The sequence below is a fragment of the Gorilla gorilla genome, chromosome X (assembly GCF_029281585.2).
Source record: "Gorilla gorilla gorilla isolate KB3781 chromosome X, NHGRI_mGorGor1-v2.1_pri, whole genome shotgun sequence".
NCBI lineage: Eukaryota > Metazoa > Chordata > Mammalia > Primates > Hominidae > Gorilla > Gorilla gorilla.
In genome coordinates this window covers 166,075,913-166,094,848 of record NC_073247.2, presented here as the reverse complement: position 1 = coordinate 166,094,848, position 18,936 = coordinate 166,075,913, and the positions used below count along the sequence as shown (strand labels likewise).

The 18,936-nt window shown below is 61.9% G+C and overlaps 1 protein-coding gene across 6 annotated transcripts; it reads right to left on the bottom strand.

Moving 5' to 3' along the window:
* Positions 1-2,505: 2,505 nt before the first annotated feature.
* PLXNA3 (plexin A3) lies at positions 2,506-17,889 on the bottom strand. 6 transcript variants are annotated; one of them, XM_031005721.3, is made up of 33 exons: positions 17,745-17,889; positions 15,368-15,988; positions 14,506-15,045; positions 13,838-14,020; positions 12,629-12,757; positions 12,458-12,558; positions 12,073-12,196; positions 11,834-11,990; positions 11,646-11,745; positions 11,279-11,393; positions 10,929-11,129; positions 10,627-10,723; positions 10,300-10,490; positions 10,067-10,212; positions 9,877-9,997; positions 9,635-9,771; positions 9,354-9,524; positions 8,997-9,090; positions 8,676-8,915; positions 8,459-8,602; positions 8,147-8,381; positions 7,924-8,066; positions 7,589-7,845; positions 7,419-7,485; positions 7,179-7,325; positions 6,933-7,092; positions 6,666-6,769; positions 6,364-6,460; positions 5,981-6,171; positions 5,536-5,705; positions 4,830-5,042; positions 4,509-4,659; positions 2,506-3,557 (listed from the first exon to the last, which is right to left on the bottom strand). In XM_031005721.3, exons 2-33 carry the CDS (start codon positions 15,959-15,961, stop codon positions 3,462-3,464), a joined length of 5,616 nt encoding a protein of 1,871 aa, XP_030861581.1. In that variant the 5' UTR covers positions 15,962-15,988; positions 17,745-17,889; the 3' UTR covers positions 2,506-3,461. The 6 variants fall into 6 exon arrangements, with proteins under 6 accessions (XP_030861581.1, XP_030861583.1, XP_055231884.1 ...); XM_031005723.3 differs by having other exon boundaries at positions 15,368-15,716; XM_055375909.2 differs by lacking the exon at positions 17,745-17,889 and adding an exon at positions 16,737-17,730.
* Positions 17,890-18,936: the final 1,047 nt, after the last annotated feature.

Genomic DNA, 18,936 nt, shown 5'->3' with positions numbered 1-18,936 from the left:
GCTGGGATTACAGGCATGAGCCACCGTGCCCAGCCGATCTTTTATTTTTTAATTATTATTATTTTTTTTGATACAGGGTCTGGCTCTGTCACCTAGGCTGGCACAATCACAGCTCACTGCAGCCTTGTTCCCCAGCACCTCAGCCTCCTGAGTAACTGGGACCACAGGCATGCACCACCATGCCTGGCTAGTTTTTTATTTTTTTGTAGAGAGGGGATCTCGCTTTGTTGCCCAGGCTGGTCCTGAACTCCTGGGCTCAAGTGATCTTCCCGCCTGGGCCTCCAAAATTGCTGGGATGACAAGTGCGAGCCACCACACCTGGCCCCAATTTAGCTCTGTTTCCCTTCCTCTTCCTCTCATGATGCTTCTGGTAGATTCCATCCATTTCTGAGGGATTTCCCCTGAGGTTAAAACTGCCTTGTTTTCCTGTGGCTTAGTTATCATTATCATATGATGGTAGTATTTTCAACCATCTCCCTTATCCTCTGTCCTTCTCTTTATCCTGGGCTACAATCCAGTCCTGCCTCACACGTCCTTCTCTTTATTATTTTACTCCTTATTTGTGCAGTTGGTTGTTACGTGGACTTGTCTAGTTTTGGTAAACATCTACGGTCCTATAACCACCACCACTGTCTGGCACCGTGGCCCCACAGCTGGACGGCTGGAGCTGGTAGCTTTTAAACCCAACTCAGGTGGCTGTCCAAGCCACCCTATTTAAAATTGCATCTCAAAAAAAAAAAAAAACAAAAACAAAAAAAGAAAGGCCAGGAACAGTGGCTCATGCCTATAATCCCAGCACTTTGGGAGGCTGAGGCGGGCGGATCACCTGAGGTCGGGAGCTCGAGACCAGCCTGACCAACATGGAGAAACCCTGTCTCTACTAAAAATATAAAATTAGCTGGGCGTGGTGGCACATGCCTGTAATCCCAGCTACTCAGGAGGCTGAGGCAGGAGAATCACTTGAACCTGGGAGGCGGAGGTTGCGGTGAGCCAAGATTGTACCATTGTACTCCAGCCTGGGCAACAAGAGTGAAACTCTGTCTCAAAAAAAAAAAAAAAAAAAAAAAAAATTGCATCTCACTTGGCTGGGCACAGTGGCTCACAACTGTAATCCCAGAATTTTGAGAGGCCAAAACAGGAGGATCACTTGAGCCCAGGAGGTTCAAAACCAGCAAGACTCCATCTCTACTAAAGAAAAAAAAACAAACAAACAGCTGGGTATGGTGGCAAGCACTTGTAATCCTAGCTACTCAGAAGGCTGAGGCAGGAAGATCACTTGAGCCCAGGACATCAAGGCTGCAGTGAGTTGATTTTGCCACTGCACTCCAGCGTGGGCAACAGGGCAAGATCCTGTCTCCAAAAAAAAAAGGGCCAGGCATGGTGGCTCACGCCTGTAATCCCAGCACTTTGGGAGGCTGAGGCAGGTGGATCACGAGGTCAGGAGATCGAGACCATCCTGGCTAACACAGTAAAACCCCGTCTCTACTAAAAATACAAAAAATTAGCCGGGCGTGGTGGTGGGCACCTGTAGTTCCAGCTATTCGGGAGGCTGAGGCAGGAGAATAGCGTGAACCCGGGAGGCGGAGCTTGCAGTAAGCTGAGATCATGCCACTGCACTCCAGCCTGGGCGACAGAGCGACACTCCGTCAAAGAAAAAAAAAAACATAAAAAGTAAAAATAAGATTCCATCTCTCCTGGCCGGGCACAGTGGCTCATGCCTGTAATTCCAATACTTTGGGAGGCTGAGGGGTGAGGATCACTTGAGACCAGGAATTCAAGACCAGCCTGAACAACATAGCGGCAACCTATCTCAAAAAAAAAAAAAAAAAAAAAAAAGCCTGGCATAGTAGAGTGCACTAATACACCCAGCTATTCAGGAGGCTGAGGTGGGAGGATCACTTGAGCCCAGGAGTTTGAGACTGCACTGAGCTGTGATCTTGCCACTGCACTCCAGCCTGGGCAACACAGCTACACTCTGTCTCAAAAAAATAAATAAATAAATTGCATGTCACCTTCTCCCCACCTGCATTACTTAACAGGCCTGGGAGTAAGACTTTGGTAGGTGCACCATGATGGGTGCCACAACCTCGACAGTACGCAATTGTCAGGTTTTGAAGGAGCTGGCTGCAGCTGAAACCGCCGGAGGGTTCTAAACAGTGAGGCAACATGATCCACCTTATATCATAACAGGATCTCTCTGCCTCCCACGCTGAGAACAGGCTAAAGAGAGCCAGGGCAGAAGCAGGGAGACTGGCATCCAGGCAGAGATAGACGATGGCACGGGAGAGCTGGGTGGGGGTGGTGGAAGGGAGGAGAATCTATCTACCTTGAATCTGTCTTGAAGGTAGAGCCACCGGGGTTTGCTGATGGGTCGGGCATGGCCCTGAACCTCCCCAAACCCTCTGGGACCCTGCAAGGAGTGGTCCTTTCTCCCATGATGGGGCTCCAGCTCATGCAGCATCCACAGGTCTACTGACCTGCCCCAAGGACAGAGCCCCACATGGATGGCATTTCCCCAACATTTAATCAGGAAAAAACATTCCATGAACAAAGAAAAACTCATGCAACTAAAGAGGAGAGAACGGGGGGTCTGGGACTGTGAGACAGGGCCAGATTCCTCAGAGGAGGCAGAAGACACAGAGTAGTAAGGCACGGCCGCCTTGGCCCCACAGGGCGGGCACTGGACGGAGCGGGCGCTGAATGGGGCAGCTGAAGGAGTCGGAGCAGGTGCAGACAACACTGAGGACGTTTGGCAGTAGGCTCAGGAGGAGGAGCGTTCTAGGGCCCCCAGGCCCAAGTCAGGCCCTGGCACAAGCCTGAGTCCAGCCCTCCAGGTGCTCAGAGAGAATAGGGCCCCGAGATGCTTGAGGGGGACCCTGTGGTCCAGCATGGCACAGCCACAATTCTGAGGAAGCTTTGGAGGCCTCGCCCCAAGTGCTGCTGGTACCGTGACCCCGCCTAGGAATGGGTGGGGTCAGCCATGGCAAGGGTGAGGTGCCAGAGGCCAGACCGAGGCTGATAATGCTACACAAAGGAGCCCAGACGGGTGGCAGGGCCCAGGACAGCTCAAGAAGAGGCAGGTGAGTGAGGCTGGTGACATCCGGTGGGGGACACATATTTACAGATGGAGACAGAGGCGAAGTTCGATTCAATAAATAGGCAGAGGGATATAAATAGCAGGGAGGGTGGGACTGTCCCAACACCTGGGCACAGGGCAGGAGGGTGGGGGTATTGCTGCTGCTGGGGTGGGGGCTCGCCCTGTCACCCCTCCCCCCGCAGGGCCCAAAGCAAGGCACTAATGAAGGGGGCCTGGGTGTGCCGGGGGCATCGTGGCCAGGGTGACCTGCCCCACGATACCCAATCCAGGGCTCAGCCCGGGGACCCAGGCTTGAGCCAGCCACTCCCCTGGATGGGAGGACGGCACAGGACTGAGAAGCCCCCTCCTCACCAATTCCACCACCTTAGCTGTCGCTGGACACGAGGCTGATGATCTGTTCCAGTTTCTGCCGCAACTTATGCTTCCGACAAGAGGCATCTCGGTCCAGAGCCGTGAGAATCTGGGGGAGAGGAGTCCCCTGGAGCTGGGCTCTGTAGGGGGCGCAGCTCCTGCCATGCAAAGTCCCCACTTCCCAGCTGGGCTCCTCCCTCCCACACGCCTCATCCCTCCGTCCTCCCCCGCAGCCCCTATACAAACCCACCAGCTGTCCCCAGCCCCAAATGTCCCTCCGACGACAGCACTTTCTCCTCCTCCTCTCCACAGCTAGGGCGCGGCCTGTCCCTAGAGTGACCTGGACTCTGGACTCGCCGTGCTGGATTCCCCCTCCCATTACCTACTAGCCCAAGCCTCCCTTGCGCCAGGACCCCGTGACCCTCGCCAGACCCAGTGAGTGTTCTGCAGGTCACCATCCTTCACCAGCAGCAGCACTGGAAGATGCAGCCGGCCACTGCCACTCCCTGACCTGTGAGGGGTCCTCACTGGCTCAGGTTGCCAGACCCCACCAGGCGCTCTCAGGCATCCTCCCCGCTGGCTGCTGCACCTCCCCTCCCCTCCCCTCTTTGTGTGCTGGGGCCCTGGGCTCAGTGCTTGGGCCGCTTCTCCCTCCACACCCACTTGTGGCTTCCCTGTGAGCTCATCCAGGCTCAGGGCTTTAAATGCCATCCACAGGCTCGCAAATGTGTCCAGCCCAGACTCCATCCTAAAGTCCACACCTCTATGTCCTCCTGCCTCCGGCTATTTCTCATCACAAAGCCTGACCCATCCCTTCCAGTGCTCAGGCCCTTTAACTTTTGCCCAGTGGCCACTTCGTACCCAGCCAGTGGCTTATCTCCTGGGTCCCTCAAATTCCAGCATCTACCTGTGATCCCAGAGAGCATCACCTGTGCCAGCCACAGGCCCTGGTCAGGGGAGAGACCGTGAACAATCCCCAACCCCCACCAACCCTCCTGCCTTTGTCACTGGCTGCACCTTCAGGACCAAGTAACTAGGAGTCTGTGGGGATGACACACACCTCCTGGCGGTACTTGGTGACATAGAAATACAGCTCGCTGAGCGCACTCAGGACGCTGAAGTCGCTGGCGTGGAGGCGGGACTGCTCCACCAGGTAGGCATCCATGTCCTGGTCGCTGATGGATGCCATCTTTGCAATGTCTCGATAATACCTGTTGGGACCCTGAGTGTGTCACTCAGGCGATATAACAAAAACTAGAACCCCTGCCCTCACTGCCCGGCCAGCCCCCGGGCTTCCTGCCTGTAGCTGGCCTGCCTCGCACAGGCAGCCCAGGGAGGGGCAGGTCCTGCCCTCTGCCACCCACAGCAGGGCGGAGCCCACCTCTCCACCCAGCTCTTGTAGTTGGGGATGTCCTTGGCGTAGAGCAGTTTGTTGGAGGGCGAGTCCTTCCCCAGGCGGTGCTCGGATGTAGAGCAGGAGTCCATGAAGGTCTGGGCTACCACCGACAGGCAGGCATCCGTGATGCTGTTCTTGTGGATGTCGAACACGAACTGCGGGTTTTTGATCACATTCACCCAGAAGCGCAGCGGCAGGCTGTGGACAACAGAGGGACGTGCGCCTGAGGCTCCCTAGTTAGCCCCAAGGGGCCCCTCCCATGTGCACATCTCTTTCCTGTCGGGCCGGCTCACATCTTGTCCAGAGGTGGTGAGAGCAACACATTTAGGGTGAACAGCCTTTCCTCTAAGTCTCTGCTGAACTTCTGTTCTCAATAGGGCTCAACCCCCTTCACAGCTTCTCCTGTCACCGCTCTCACCACCTGCGACTGACCACCAGCATCTCTACCTGGTGCAAGACCCCAGAGGGCAAAGGCCTCACCACCCCCATTCCACCCACCCAGGCAGTCCAGCTCCAGAACTGGATGCAACAGGCCCCTTGGCTTGATGGCACCGTCAGTGTCAACCCCAGGCCAGGCCTCATTCCCTCCTGCCTGGATGCTACTCCAGGCCCTGGGTCTCAGCAGAGCCACCAGCGTCTTCTGCCCACCAGTCTCCAGACAGGCTGCTGGCAGCCCAGCATGGGGTGATACCAGTTGCTCTTCCAGGTGTGGCGCACGTCGGGGTCGCTGATCTGGCGCTGGTCCGCCTGCTCATCCAGGAAGTCGAACATGTACTTGATGGCCAGGGGCAGGGCCGAGCCCCGGTGGGCTGTGCTGAACACTGTCTCAAAGAGGTCATCCACGAACTTCTGCAGTGTGCCCTGTGTGGGGCAGAGAGGTCACAGGCTATGAGGGAGCCAGGTCGGGATGTCCCCAGAGCAGGACAGATGGAGGCAGAAAGGCTTGGCAAAGAGAGGGGCTTCCCTACAGGGCCAGTGGCCTCTCAGATAGACACGGCCTTTATCTAAGGCTCAGAGTTCCCACAGCAAAGACCCGAAGAAAGGCCCACTGGAAGCAAATGATCCATGGCCCCCTCCCCTGTAAGGCCGGGACAACCTCCGGGCTGAGGCCAAGGTGGCGAGAGGCAGGCCCACACCTTGGTGGCCAGCAGCCGTGTCAGGTAGATCTCGGAGACCATCTTGCTGCCACGGTCCCCCTCGCGATGGTCGGCATGGTCGTGGTTTTTCACCAGGTGCCACAATTTGGTGCCCGTCTCCTGGTCAGGCGTAATCATGGGTGCCCGTGAGCGGAGGCTATCAGGGCTGCTGGCCGTGCGGAGCAAGCTCTCTGGAGCAGAGAATGCATGTGACCCTTAGGCCACCACCTGGCCCCTGCCCCACTCTCCCGGGAGCTCAGCAGCATGTGGGGACCCATCTGCCCTCGCTGGCCGACCCTCTGTCTACACTCCACAGAATCGATGGCACTTGGAAGTGGGGGTTCCCTCGAAGGGCACACGGCCACCACACTGAGGACACCTACCGTAGCGGCTGAGGGAGCGGGTGAAGGTGAAGGAGTTGGCCATGTTATAGGCAGACACTTGTTTGGGCACCAATGCCACCAAGGAACCGTCTGTCACCTGGAGGCCCCAGAGACAGAGGGGGGCAGTGCAGGAAGCTGAGAAGCCAAGGAGCCCCCACCCACCCACACCCAGGAGGGGAGACCACGAGCCCAGGGAGAAGGGCCAGGGGAGCCAGGGCCACTGCTCCCGTGTCCTGCTGCAGCTCAAGGCAGGGTCCTGGCTCCCAGGTGGCCCTGGGGAGGAACGGGCCCCAACCCCTCACCTGGTAGTGGGCCAGTGAGTTGAGCCTCTTCCAGTCACACTCGATCTTGGTGGTGACATCCTCATCCTGGAGGATGATGCGAGTCATGCGGCCCTGGCGCCACTCTGTGGACCACAGACAGCCCTTAAGATTACGCTGGCAGCCCCCAAGTGCCTGGCCCACTCCTCTTAGGAAACAGGGTTCAGGTGGGGAGCGGGAGAGCCCACAGAGGTCACACGGCACAGGAGGGTATGAGTGGGAGCCAGGAGGAGAGGGTGGGGACCTCACCCAGGTCCATGTCCTCAGCTTTGGGACGCTGGGAGTACGGAATGCCCTTGTATACAGTGTCCAGCAGCTTATCTTTGGCCTGGGTGATGCTGTCACAGTTGAGAACCTTCACTGGGACCTGGGCGCTGCCCTCGTTCTCCGGACACACGCAGTGAAGGGTCTGAGGGGAAAGTGGACTCCAGTGTCAGTCTGAGGCGAGGCCTCTCTCTGCGCCCCTACCTCTGGCCCGCCTGGCCCTGCGCTCACCAATGTCTTGTAGTCGATCTGCTGACGGATGAGCTTGTCTTCGCTCAGGGAGTATCGTGCCTCGCCCGTGATGGCATCAATGGGGCCCTTCTCCATCTGCTGCTTGATGGCACAGTAAAGCAGGAAGAGAGGCTCCCCAGCGCACTCCTGCAGCCAGGGACAGGTGCACAGCCGGCTGCCTGCCTGACCACTGGCTGGTCCTCTGCCACCACCTCCCTGCCGCCCGCCCACCTGGCGCACCTTCAGAAACTTATGCAGCAGGAACGTGAACCAGTTGGTAAGCATCTTCTCAGCCACTGACTCTGTCCTAGGGCAAGAGAAGGGGGCTCGGGCCTGGCAGGGGTGGGGCTTGGACAGGGGGCAGGCCCAGGCAGGACAAAGGTGTGGCCTGGATAGAGCGAGGCAGGTACCTGCGTAGCAGCAGCTTGGGGTGGTTCTTGCTCTCGAGGTTTTTCTCGATGAGGTCGGCCAGCAGTTGCTTGAGCAGCCCCGTGGCATAGTCGAGCCGGCTCTGCAGGGCCACCATGGTGAGCGAGGCCACGGTGCCGCGGTCGCGCATGGAGAAGCTGCTCTGGGCCTCCAGCGTGTGGATGAAGGTAAGCACGAACGCGCGGCTGTGCAGCAGCTGCCCGAAGAGGCGCAGGGCCTTCTCCACGTTGGGTGGCGTCTGTGGGGAGCAGGAGGTCTCAGAGGGTGGGGGCGGCCCTGAAGGGAATGGTGGGGGGCAGGCCAGGCAGAGGCTCACATCCAGCTCCTTGAGCACCGGGTGGGCCTCGATGCCCGGGAAGAGCACGCGCACGGCATAAGTCCGGTAGTCCAGGAAGGGGATCTGCACCTCGTCCATGTGGTTAGTCAGCTCATTGATGTCTGTCTGCAGCTCTGCAAAAGCTGGGGGGTGGAGAGAGGGAATGAGTGGGCAGGAGGGAGGTTCCCAGCTTCCACACCACATCCCGCCCCGCCTCAGGCACCTTCCTTGCACTCCAGGGCCACACGGGACTCCAGGTTGTCCATCTGCAGCTGCAGACGCTTGAGGGTACGGTCCGCGTCCTGAGTCTTGCGCTTGTAGGCCACCAGCACGGCCGTGATGGCCAGCAGCAGGAGCCCGCCCCCCGCCGCCAGCCCCATCATGGCCGGTAGGGTCAGCGCCCGCTCTGCCGAGATGTGCAGGGTGCCCAGCCAGAACTCCAGGCCACCCACCAGCACCTGTGGGGACAGGCCTGAGGTGAGCTGACCACCACGCCCACCCCGGGCTGCCCAGGGGATCTCCCCATCCCCCCTACCATGACAGGCTGCCGGCCAGTCTGGCTGGGTGAGTCGCACAGGAGTTGTGTGTCCGAGACAGTGAGCGCACACGGCTGGCCTCCTATCAGCACAGTGTAGTTGAGGCGGGAGCTGCCGGCTGCCGCGGGAATCAGGTTCTTGCCCTGGGGGTGGAGGACAACTTCAGCCCAGGACTCTCCACTTTCCCGCCCCTCCCCGCCCCCACCCCGCCCGCACCTTCAGCACCACGTGGGAGCCCGGTTTGACGTCCAGCACGCCAGAGGGCCCCAGGGGCTCAAAGCTGGGATCAGGGTAGTAGGTAAAGGAGGAGCGGTTGAGGGAGCGGGCCGTTTGCACGTGGTCCAGCAGGAAGCCAAACTCATCAGGGTGCTCGCCTTGCGCCCGAGGCTGGGGCCGCCCAAGAAAGATGCCGGGGGCCTTACACAGCATGGCAGTGTCGTTGATCACTTGGCATGTCTGTGGGGACAAAGGTGGACAGCCAGGCACGTGAAGCCATGGGCTGCAGGGTCGGGGTGGGGTGGGGCAGCTGGTACTCACATTGGTGGTCTCGATGCCGCGGTACTTGGCACGGACCCGGGGCTCCTGGACCGTCAGCAGGTGGGTCCCACTCACAGTGATGGCAGTGCTTCCACTAGGGACAGGGCAGGGGCCTCAGGCTCCCTCCTCCAGTGCACCCACCCAGCCCTGGAGAGTGATCAAGGCTGCCATGGCAGCCCAGGCCTTCCCTGACCCCGGATCACCTAGTGGGTGCCGGGTACTGTGCAACCAGGACAGCTCCACCCCGTCCACCAATGAGGGCCTAGGCTCCAGGAGGGGCCCCACCGGAGCTCAGAAACCACCCAGTCCCTGAGCCCTCTGGACACTGCCAGGCTCCCCAGTCCCCCAGGGTCTTACTTGATGATGCTCCAGGTGGGCTCAAGGCGGGTGACGGTGGGGTCCTGAGTGTAGGTGTAGATGACCCCGGGGCTGGAGATGTTAGCCCGGTCAATGGCAAGTGTGATGGGGGCCTGGCTGGGGCCCAGGGTGGAGACAGGTGAGATGCACACGATCGCCTTGGCATCTCTCCTACATTGGCAAGCAGGGTGCTTGGAGCGGGTGGCCCAGGGCCCTCAGCCACCCGTCCCCATGGCCCCCCACACGATGCCCAACCCAAAGCTGGCAGGGCCCCGGCCCACCTTACAAACTGGCACTCGCTGTCCCTCACAGTCACTGTGACCCTGCTGCCAGCATCCAGAGAGCTGCCTGAGATGGTCAGCCGTGTGCCCCCTGACGCCGGGCCACGGCTGGGACTCACTTGGTCAAACGTTGGGGTCTGCGGGAGAAGCTGCCCTGAGGGGAGGAGCCGGGCCGGGCTGCTCCACACGCCCCTTGCGGGAGAGAGAAGGGACAGGAAGGGGGACGGCCGGCAGCCACGCACCACAAAACTGTAGATCTGCTCCGACTGCGTGCGGAAGTCGGCTGAACAGTCACCCACACACAGCTCCACGGGCCCCGGCGGCGGGCTGGGCACCAGCGACTCCTCCATCTCACACACGATCCTAGGGCTCAGAGAGCGTCAGGGTCGGCCAGGCCACATACGGCCCGGGCACCCACACAGCCGCACTCACCTCTCAGCACTGATGTACTCGGCCGGAATGGAGTTGCAACGCACGCCAGCCACCCGCAGGCCCACCTCTCGGGACAAGAGGCCCAGGTTCTCACCCACGATGGTGACCCGGGTGCCTCCTTCCTTGGGCCCCACGAGAGGGTGGATCTGTGGAGCAGGATGGGCAGTAAGAGAGTTGGCTCAGACTCCCAGGGGCCCTGTTGGCAGTGGGCAGGGGCGGTGAGGGAGGCTGACCTGCGTGATGCGGGGGTGGCTGCACCGGGTGCCCTTCTGGCTCAGGTGCATCCAGTTGGTCTTCGGGGCCGGGCAGTGGGTCCGCAGCTGGCACCTGTGCTCTGAGATGCACCAGCCACAGTTGAAGCGGGGATCAGCCTTGAGGCAGAGGCCACAGCTGGGCCGCTGCGCCCAGCACTTGTACAGGAGGGCTGCAGGCACAGAAGGCACTGCTGACGGAGCAGGCAGCGGCAGAAAAGTGGAAAGTGGGGAGCACTAGGGCCCCCAGACCCGACCCCAGCAGTGCCGATTGCCTTAGGAGGGAAGCTCCCTGGCCCATGCCTTCACCTCGGAAGCTGGGAGGCTTGTCTATGGGGAAGTCTCCATCCCAGACCACGGAGAAGTCCAGCTCGGTGTCACCATGCTCATCACCTTCATAGGAGTACTGGAGAAAAGGAACCCATGGGACCCCAGATAAGATGTGCAGAACCCCTACCCAAGATCTTTGCCAGCTGCCCCCCTCCTCCAGGTACAGGAATCCGTAGCAGGAGACTCAGACAGTTCCCTGCCAGGGAGCTGGGCATAGACAAGAACGATCCACACCACGCCACAGCCCAGACCCCGAAGGTAGGCAGCGGGTGGGACCTCACCGAGGCGTTCTGGCACTGCACACTGCTGCTGTTGAAGCGCACGGCAGGCACCCGCTGCTGCCGCCCCTGCACCCGCACCACGCACTCATAGTTCTTCTGGCCCGACTGCGGCTGAGGTAGGTTCTTAGCCCGCAAGGTAAGAGGCTGCATGACCCCAACGGGGATCAGGAGGTCCCCACTGGGCAGGATCTCAGGGCAGCCCTGCGGGGAAAGCGCCTGTCAGCTGCACACAGGGACACCCTTCTCCAGGCCCAGCCTGGAGAAGGCTCAAAGAAACCGAGAACGCATAGAAGCCGGTGGCCCCGCCCGCACCGCAGAGCCCAGCCCCTCACATGCGGCGCCCGCCTCACCTCAGGGCTGTGGACCCTGCCCTCCTGGAAGGAGCACTCGTGGGGGCGGCTGGTACACGTGTGGCGGTACTTACACCAGTGGCAGGGGTAAGGGCTGCCAACACAGGACATGCACCTGGGGGGGAAGTGGCTTCAGAAATAACAGAGGAGGCTGCACTGCCCCTCACTGCTCCCCAATAGGACACATCGGGAACTGAAGGAAGAAGGCAGCCATATCACGGGACAGAGAGATGTGGGGATGTCAGGGGCCATCAGGGCCTGACAGTTAGCCCCTGATGCCCCAGAAACAGCTGCCCTGAAGGTGTCACCTGTCCCAGAGGTCCCCTCTATCCGCAGGGGTAGGGACCGGTGCTGGCCAGGTACTCACGACTGGAGGACACTGCAGTTGTAGAAGACAAAGTCAGCACCGGCAAACCTCACGCCTGTCTCCTTGGAGAGAAGCTGCAGCCGCACGGTGCGGGTGGCCCCTGCAGCAGTCCCGGGGTGGCCGTGAACTCGCTGGGGGTAGGGAGAGGCCCCACCCTGCCCCATCCTGGGCAGCCCCAACCCACTGACCATGCCCCCTGGTAAGAGCTCGGAGCTCCTGGAGGGAGGGTGAGGGGCAGAGCAGTTCACCGGAGGGCAGCAGGACCGCCTCGTTCTCCGCCGCCGCCTCGAAGGCGCAGCTCACGCCCGCGCTAAGGTCTGGCACGTTGTGCAGGGTGACGGTCAGCTGGGGGAAGCAGAGGGCTCAGGGCAGGGCGGACTCCCAGCACACATGTGCACACCCAGCCGGGCACCCCCAAGCTCCTCACCTGCACCCCAGGTGACGTCACTGACACATTGTTGGGCCGGACCTGCACCTGGACACACTTGCTCAGCTCCTCAGCAAAGCCGTGTGGGGCAGAGGCGCCCAGACAGGCCCCTTCGCGGCAGCACCTGCACGGGGTCGGGCCAGAGCCGGTCCCGCCACTGCCCCGGGAGGGCCCAGGCCTGTCCAGCTCACAGTGCCAGGCAACAGCGAGCCTTGGCCGCGTCCCCTGGGGCCCGAGGGACGTCACTCGGGGTGGAGGTTCCACTCATTAGCTGGAGAAAGTGGAGGAGGGCGGGGGGGAGGCCGCAAGGGCACTGCTGGGTGTGGCTGGCTCCCCCTGGCCAGTGGGGCCCTCCAACTCCCCGAGCAGGGGCCCCCGCCCTCACCTGTGTCGCAGCACACACCAACCACAGTGCGGGTCCCCGGAGCCCAGGCAGGCTGCGCAGCTCTGGTACTGCTCACAGGTCTCCACCGGGAGCTGGCTCACCTGGGGACAGCCACGTCAGCACCCAGCCCACCCCTGCCCCACCACCCACCGCCACCCACCACAGGCCCACCTGCTTCTCACTCAGGAGATAGATGTGCCGGTGGTCCGGGCTGAAGAGCAGGTCTCGGAGGATGGGGCTGCCATCCACCACGGGGACTGTCTCATACAGGTGGGCATCCTGGGAGCCATCAACCCGCACCTGAGCCACAAGACCAGCCTGATGCCACCACAGCCTCCTGCACCTGGGACACTGTCTTCTCCAGCCAAAGACTTTGGAGGTTGTGGCTGAGCTGAAGTCAGGACCTGGTGGGGTTCAGCACTCACACCCACAGCCCGGAGGCCGAAAAAAGGAGGGTGCAGACGCCAGAAAATGCCCTCAGCAAACAGAAGGACGGAGTGATTCGTGTTGCCCAAGGTCAGGGGATGCAGGGGAGGGGAAGAGCTAGAAGATGGCATTGATTAGGAGAATGAGGTAGTGGCGATGGTTGTGCCACTCTGCAGATCCACAGAAACCCACTGAACTGCGCACTTTAAAATGGGTGAATTGGATAGTACGCGTTCAACAAAGCTGCTACAAAGGAAAAGAGGGTCCCAGGAACAGAGCAGGTGGGCCAGGAGAGTTCATCATCCTTCTCCACAAACCCTTCCCTGCGCCCCCAGACCAACTCTTGCCCTCCTGGGGTATGGCACTGCATCTACGAGGCAAGCAGGATGAGAGCACTGCAGTCCCCCGACTCCCACCTATTCAACACGTACCTGAGTGCCCAGAAGTTCATCTCCCCCTTCATGCCAAGCTACCCCCAGATCCCCAATGGAAGCAGCTGCAGCCCCAGGGCCCATGGGTAGGAGGGGAAGGATGGGAAGTAGTGAGCCAAGGAGAGGGCAGGGGCAAGTGGGTCTGTCCCAGGGATAGGGAGGCTCGAGGGGCAAGGCATTTGCTCCCTTGTTCATTCAACAGAGGACCCAGCAATGCCGGCTCAGCCCCAGACCTGCTCTCGTGGCAGGGAGACCCCACAATAGGTCTGTTCTCTGTCCCCAGAGCCATACGAAGCTGGCAATTCAGTCCACAGTGGGAACTGGCAATGGTGAGGGTGGGCGGCCGAGGGGCCACCCGAGGAGCAGGGCCAGGCGCCTGGGACCCAGCCAGGGAAATCTCCCTCCCTGCACCAGCTGTGTCCTCTCCTGTCCTGTCCTCAGAGCTCTCCCGTGTGTTCCCACCACCAGCCTTGTCCATCTGAGACTGTCCCCACCCCCACATGCCCAGGGCTCTGGGGGCCACCTTCTTCAAGCTGCCGCTGCGCGTGCCAATGAAGACCACAGAGTGCTGGCGGTAGGTGTAGGCAGCCACACTGGCCATGCCGTCGGTGCTGTCGGCCAGCAGGGGCAGGCCCTCGATCACATGCAGGCCTCCCAGAGGCTGGTTCAACACCAGCCCACAGAAGTTGCCGTTGATCTGCATGGGCTGGTGAAACAGAGGAGGAACCCGTGAGAGTCAAAGCTCCCAGGCGCAAGATGGAGGCCGGCAGTTCCTGTGTCCCAGAAGAGAGCGGGATCTAGAACCCGGTCCCCTCCAGCCAGGACTGACTGCTCGCGCTAGGGTGCTCCAGGAAATTGGTGGCTGCGGAGGGAGACAGAGGAGGGACAGCAGGAAGGGAGGAGCGAAGCCTGGGCCCACAAGACTCTTGTTGGCTCAAGACAAGGGGCAACCGGGAGACGAAGCAAGGAGGAACGAGCTGGGAACGGAAGCAGAAGTGGGGCACTGGGCAGGCCAGAGAGAGGCAAGGAGAGGGCAGGGACCCCTGGGAGGGCGAAACAGGTGGGAGGGCAAAGGTGCCACTCCCAGGGCCATGGCAAAGCCTGGGACAGGATGACTGGCCGTGAGCCCACGCTGGGCATGGTAGACCTGGGACAGGGCAGAGGACCAGTGTGGGGTGATGAGGGGCTCACGGTGTTGATGCAGGGCAGCTCCTTGTTCAGCAGCCAGGGCAGAGCCAGAGTGCCCTCCCCACGATAGCAGGACTGGATGCGGTGCCGGATGTGGGCATTGATGTTGCTGAGGGTGAAGAGGCAGAGGATGGTCTGCCGGGGTGGGCTGGCCCGGTTCTTCTGGCCCTGAGAGAAGATGGTGAAGAGCACATCCTCATCAGCCGGCACGCCCAGGGCCTGGGCCAGCAGCAGGCCAGGCTTGGCCAGGTGGGCGCTCTGCACCAAGCGGTACTCCACGCCGCGCCAGGAGCAGCCGATGGGGAATTCCACGTATGAGTAGAACTCTGAGTCCCCCGCGCACATGCGCACGATCTTGGACGTGAAGAATTTCTCGCCCGCTGTGTCCAGCAGCGTCTGCTGGGTGTCCAGCTGCAGCGTCAGGAAGTACACGAAGGAGGCGCTGACGAAGCCGTAGATGTAGTAGATGTCAAAGGCAGGGTACAAGGACAGCGTGTCTGAGGGGATCTTGATCTGGGAGGAGACAAACTCATCCTGGTACACCTGGGGAGCAGGGGGGAGGAGACAGCATCGGGTGAGGCCCTGTGCCAACATCACGGGCCACCGCCAGCTTCCCTCTGCATCCCCCTCCCGCCTGGATGACCACAGAGGCCCAGGCCAGAAAGGCTGCAGAGGGCAGTGTGACCAGCCTCCCTGCACACAGGGGACCCCCGCAACCTGGGTTCAGGCTGTCATCCCACCCTCTGCAACCTGTCTGCATCCCAGACACTGAGGAGCCGAAAGTCCCCTCTCAGAAAGAACAGGGCTCTTCTGGGAGGCAGAGCCAGGACTGGGTGGAGGAAGGAGAGAAGGAAGGCTCACGCACGAGACTGAACATGTCCGCGCTGTCTTCATCACTGATGAGCTTGCGGGAGCTCAAGGTGGGGAAGTACTCCGACTTGCCGTCGACAGCAGTGCCCACAAACAGCTTGCTGGGCCCCTGGCCCTGCTCCACAATGACACCAGCCATGGAGTCGGGCTCCTGGGCCCCCGACAGGTAGTGCTCCTTGCGGTGGTGCGGCTCACCCAGCTTGAAGAGGTCATCCAGACGCAGGAACTGGCAGATGCCCTGCCAGATGCTGCCGCAGGCCACCAGGCGGCGGGCCGCATAGTCTATGAGCAGCAGCTTGTTGATGTTGTCCACGGGGGCGAGGCGGTGGGCACACACGCGCATGCTGGGGGGCGGGTAGCAGCGAGCGTTGTCCTCGACGGGCCCCGTGACATGGGCCCGCAGCTCAGTCAGGTTGGGGGCCAGCTTAAAGACTCGGTTCACTGCGCCCACGAACACCTCCCCAGTCACCCGGTGCACAGCCAGGTGGGTAAGCGTGGTGTCTGTCACCACGAAGGCACGGAAGGGCCTGTTGCCCAGGGCCCCCCCCACGGCAAGGAAGAGCAGCAGGAGGAGGCAGACAGAGGGCATGGCCGGCAGCCGCGCCTGGGGACAGGCCTAGGGAGAGACGGTGTGTGGGAGTCAGAGGCCTCGAGCCACAGAGGGCTGGGCCATTCACCCACCACCCCGCCAAAGCCCCAGATGGCCACCGTGACAGGGAGAGAGGAGGGGCCTCCGCCAGGGCGCATGAGTGAGCAGCCAGCAAGGGCAGGCTTGGGGGCCATCAATCGTCCCTCAGCCCCCATGCTGGAAAGGAGCCAGGAGGCCTCGCCTCAGCTGGGCCACACCCAAGGGGGTAGCAGAGCAGATGCTGGGAAAGGCCAGGCAGGAGGCCCTCTGGAACTGAGACCCCAGATGCCACATCTCAGAACCCGGGGCAACCAACAGCAAAGAACAGCAAGCCCCAGGCCTCTGGGCTGCCCCCAACGCCTGAGCTGAGGGGAGAGGGAGGCAGGCACAGAATAATCGCAAGCTGGGGGAGAGGGGCAGGGCCAGGAACACCACCTGGAGTGGCACTGCCACCAGGAGCCCGGGGACAGAGGTCTGGGGAATGGAGGCCTGATGCAGGATCCAGCACCACCATGTCCCCTGCAGGGGCCCCAGCTGCCTCCCCGACAAGGGCCTCAGCTGGCCATCCAGGAGCCCGCTGTCTGGCCTCCCCGATGCAACACAAAGCCAAGTCGCGCCTGCCCCTCAGCCACGCACCCAGACACACATCAGTCAAGCTCTGCTCAGCCACAGCCTGCATGGCTCCCCCTCCAGACCCAGGGGTTCACTGGAGAAGGGAATGTACAGGGGGCCCTACCTGCCCTTTGGAGTCCCAGGAGCCTTACAAAAGGAGGAGCAATGTCCCCAAATACAGTCAAGGCCTTGGAGAGACAGGGCAGGAGCCATAGGGACAGTGCTGGGACTGGCACTTAGTCCCCAGGCCACACCCAGTCTGCCCCAGGCTGCTAAGACAGCAGAGCAGTGTCGTGGCAGCCAACAGGGCAGGGCTCAGCGCTACCCTCTCAGTGCCAGAGCCCCCGGGGGAGATAGGAGGTACCCAGCTTGAGGGCGGGAGGCGGGGGGAGCGGGGGGCGGTGCAGGGAACCAAACCAAGGAGGCACAGAAGAGAGAAAGGAAAAATAAGGCATTTGCCAGGAACAAGCAGCAGGCCCAGCTTGAAACTGCAAAGTTTCAGCTCAGATTGATCACCTCTCCAGGGCTCTTTTGTCAGCTGGACCCCTCATGCAACAGCCGGAGAAGAAAGGAAGGCCAAAGAAAAGAGAGGCCACATCCTGTCTTCACCTCCTCTACACCCCGGGAACACAAGCTTAGGAACAGGCTGGGGACAGGTCGGGAGGGAGACCTGGGGAGGCAGAATTTCAGGCCCAGCCCCCACCTGTAAGTGGCAACCTCGGGCATCACAGGTACAGCTGGGCCAGCAGAGAGCCTGAGGAAGGGGCAGCCCCACGCAGAGACGGGGGTCCAGCGGCCGCCCCCCCCACACCCCCCACCGCGCTGCTGGTCCAGTTTGCCCGGGCCCCATCAGGGCACCCCTCGGCGGACTCGCGGAGCCCTTAGCGGGAGGGAAGTACAGCGTTGATCCTCCGAGGGGCCGCTCCCCTGCGACAAAGGGTCCTCTTTGGGCAGGGTGTTGGTCTTGGGTTGGCGTCCCCACCACGCGGGGCACAAGGAGTCGGGCAGGCCGGCGCCGACGGGCAGGGATAGGGCCTGACCCCCACAGGCCGAGCCGGACCCCCGGGCTGCCGGAGCCCCGGGCCCCGAGCTGTTTGGCCCCGCACGGACGGCGAAGATGACGGCCACCTACCTGTCCCTCCGCTGGCTCCGGGTGGCCGCCCTCTGGCCACGTGGACGCGCCCCCGAGCCCCACCGCGGCCCCGCTCGCGCGTCCCCACGGCCTCGCCCCGCGCCCCGGGCCCCACGCGCGCAGCCGCCGCCGCCGCCGCCCACACACTGGGCTGGCCCGGGGGCCGCCGGAGCCTTTTAAACCCGGACCGTACCACCGCGCGGGGCGGGGGCGCCCGGGGACGCCCGGCCGAGGGGGACGCGGCGGCAGGGGACGCAGGCGGGGCCGCTGCTCCCCGGGGCCAGGGACCTCGCGCGCAGCCCTGACCCCCGCGACCTGAAGGGGGACCCGCCCGGCCAGCCGACCCCCTTCGCTCGATGGCCGCGTCCGCGGCGCGCGCCTCCCCCGCGCCCCGGCTCCCCGCCCGCCGCCTCGGGCGACCCCGGAACCCGCGCGCGCCCGCGCCACACCCCCTCGGGCCTGGGGCGCGCGTCCGCCTCGCCCCACCCTGGCGCTCGGAGACGCGCCCGGGGTCACCTGCCACCGGGGCGCGGCCTCGCTGGTCCCGGCCTCTCAGGTGCACCCCCGCCGAGGAGTCGCGTCCCCAGCTCAAGACACGCCCCCGACGGTCTCTAACCCGGAGGGCCTGCGGGACAGCCGTCCAAACCAGCCCCTTCCCCGGCGACCCTGAATCGAGGGCTTTCTTCCTTCCCTTGCTTTCTTTTTCCTTTTCTTTTTCTGTTTTGTTTTGACACAGGGTCTCGCTCTGTCACCCGGGCTGGAGTGTAGTGGTGAGATCATAGCTCACTGCAGCCTCGACCGCCCCAGGCTCAAACGATGCTCCCGCCTCAGCCTCCCAAAGTGCTGGGACTACAGGTGTGAGCCACCGCGCCCCGCTAAGGTTTTCCTTTTCATTTCCCTGATGACTAATGGTGTTCAGCATCTTTTCATGTGCTTGCTGGCCTTTGGTATATGATCTCTGAAGAAATGTCTATTCAAGTCATTTGCCCATTTTTATTAAACATATATATGGAGAGATAGACAGATAGACAGATTTCTCCCCCCAAGTTGAGGTCGCGCTCTATCACCCAGGCTGCAGTGTAGCGGCATTGGATCATGGCTCACTGCAGCCTCGACTTCCTGAGCTCAAGGGATCCTCCTGCCTCAGCCTCCCAGGTAGCTGGGACCACAGGCAAGTGCCACCACGCCTGGC

Coding starts and splice junctions, on each gene's coding strand:
- PLXNA3 (XM_031005721.3), bottom strand. CDS start 15,961: ATGCCCTCTGTCTGCCTCCTCCTGCTGCTCTTCCTTGCCGTGGGGGGG. Junction 12,559..12,628: donor ATCTCCTGAGTGAGAAGCAG/GTGGGCCTGTGG, acceptor GGCTGTCCCCAG/GTGAGCCAGCTCCCGGTGGA. Junction 5,043..5,535: donor CACACCTGGAAGAGCAACTG/GTATCACCCCAT, acceptor TGTTGTCCACAG/CCTGCCGCTGCGCTTCTGGG.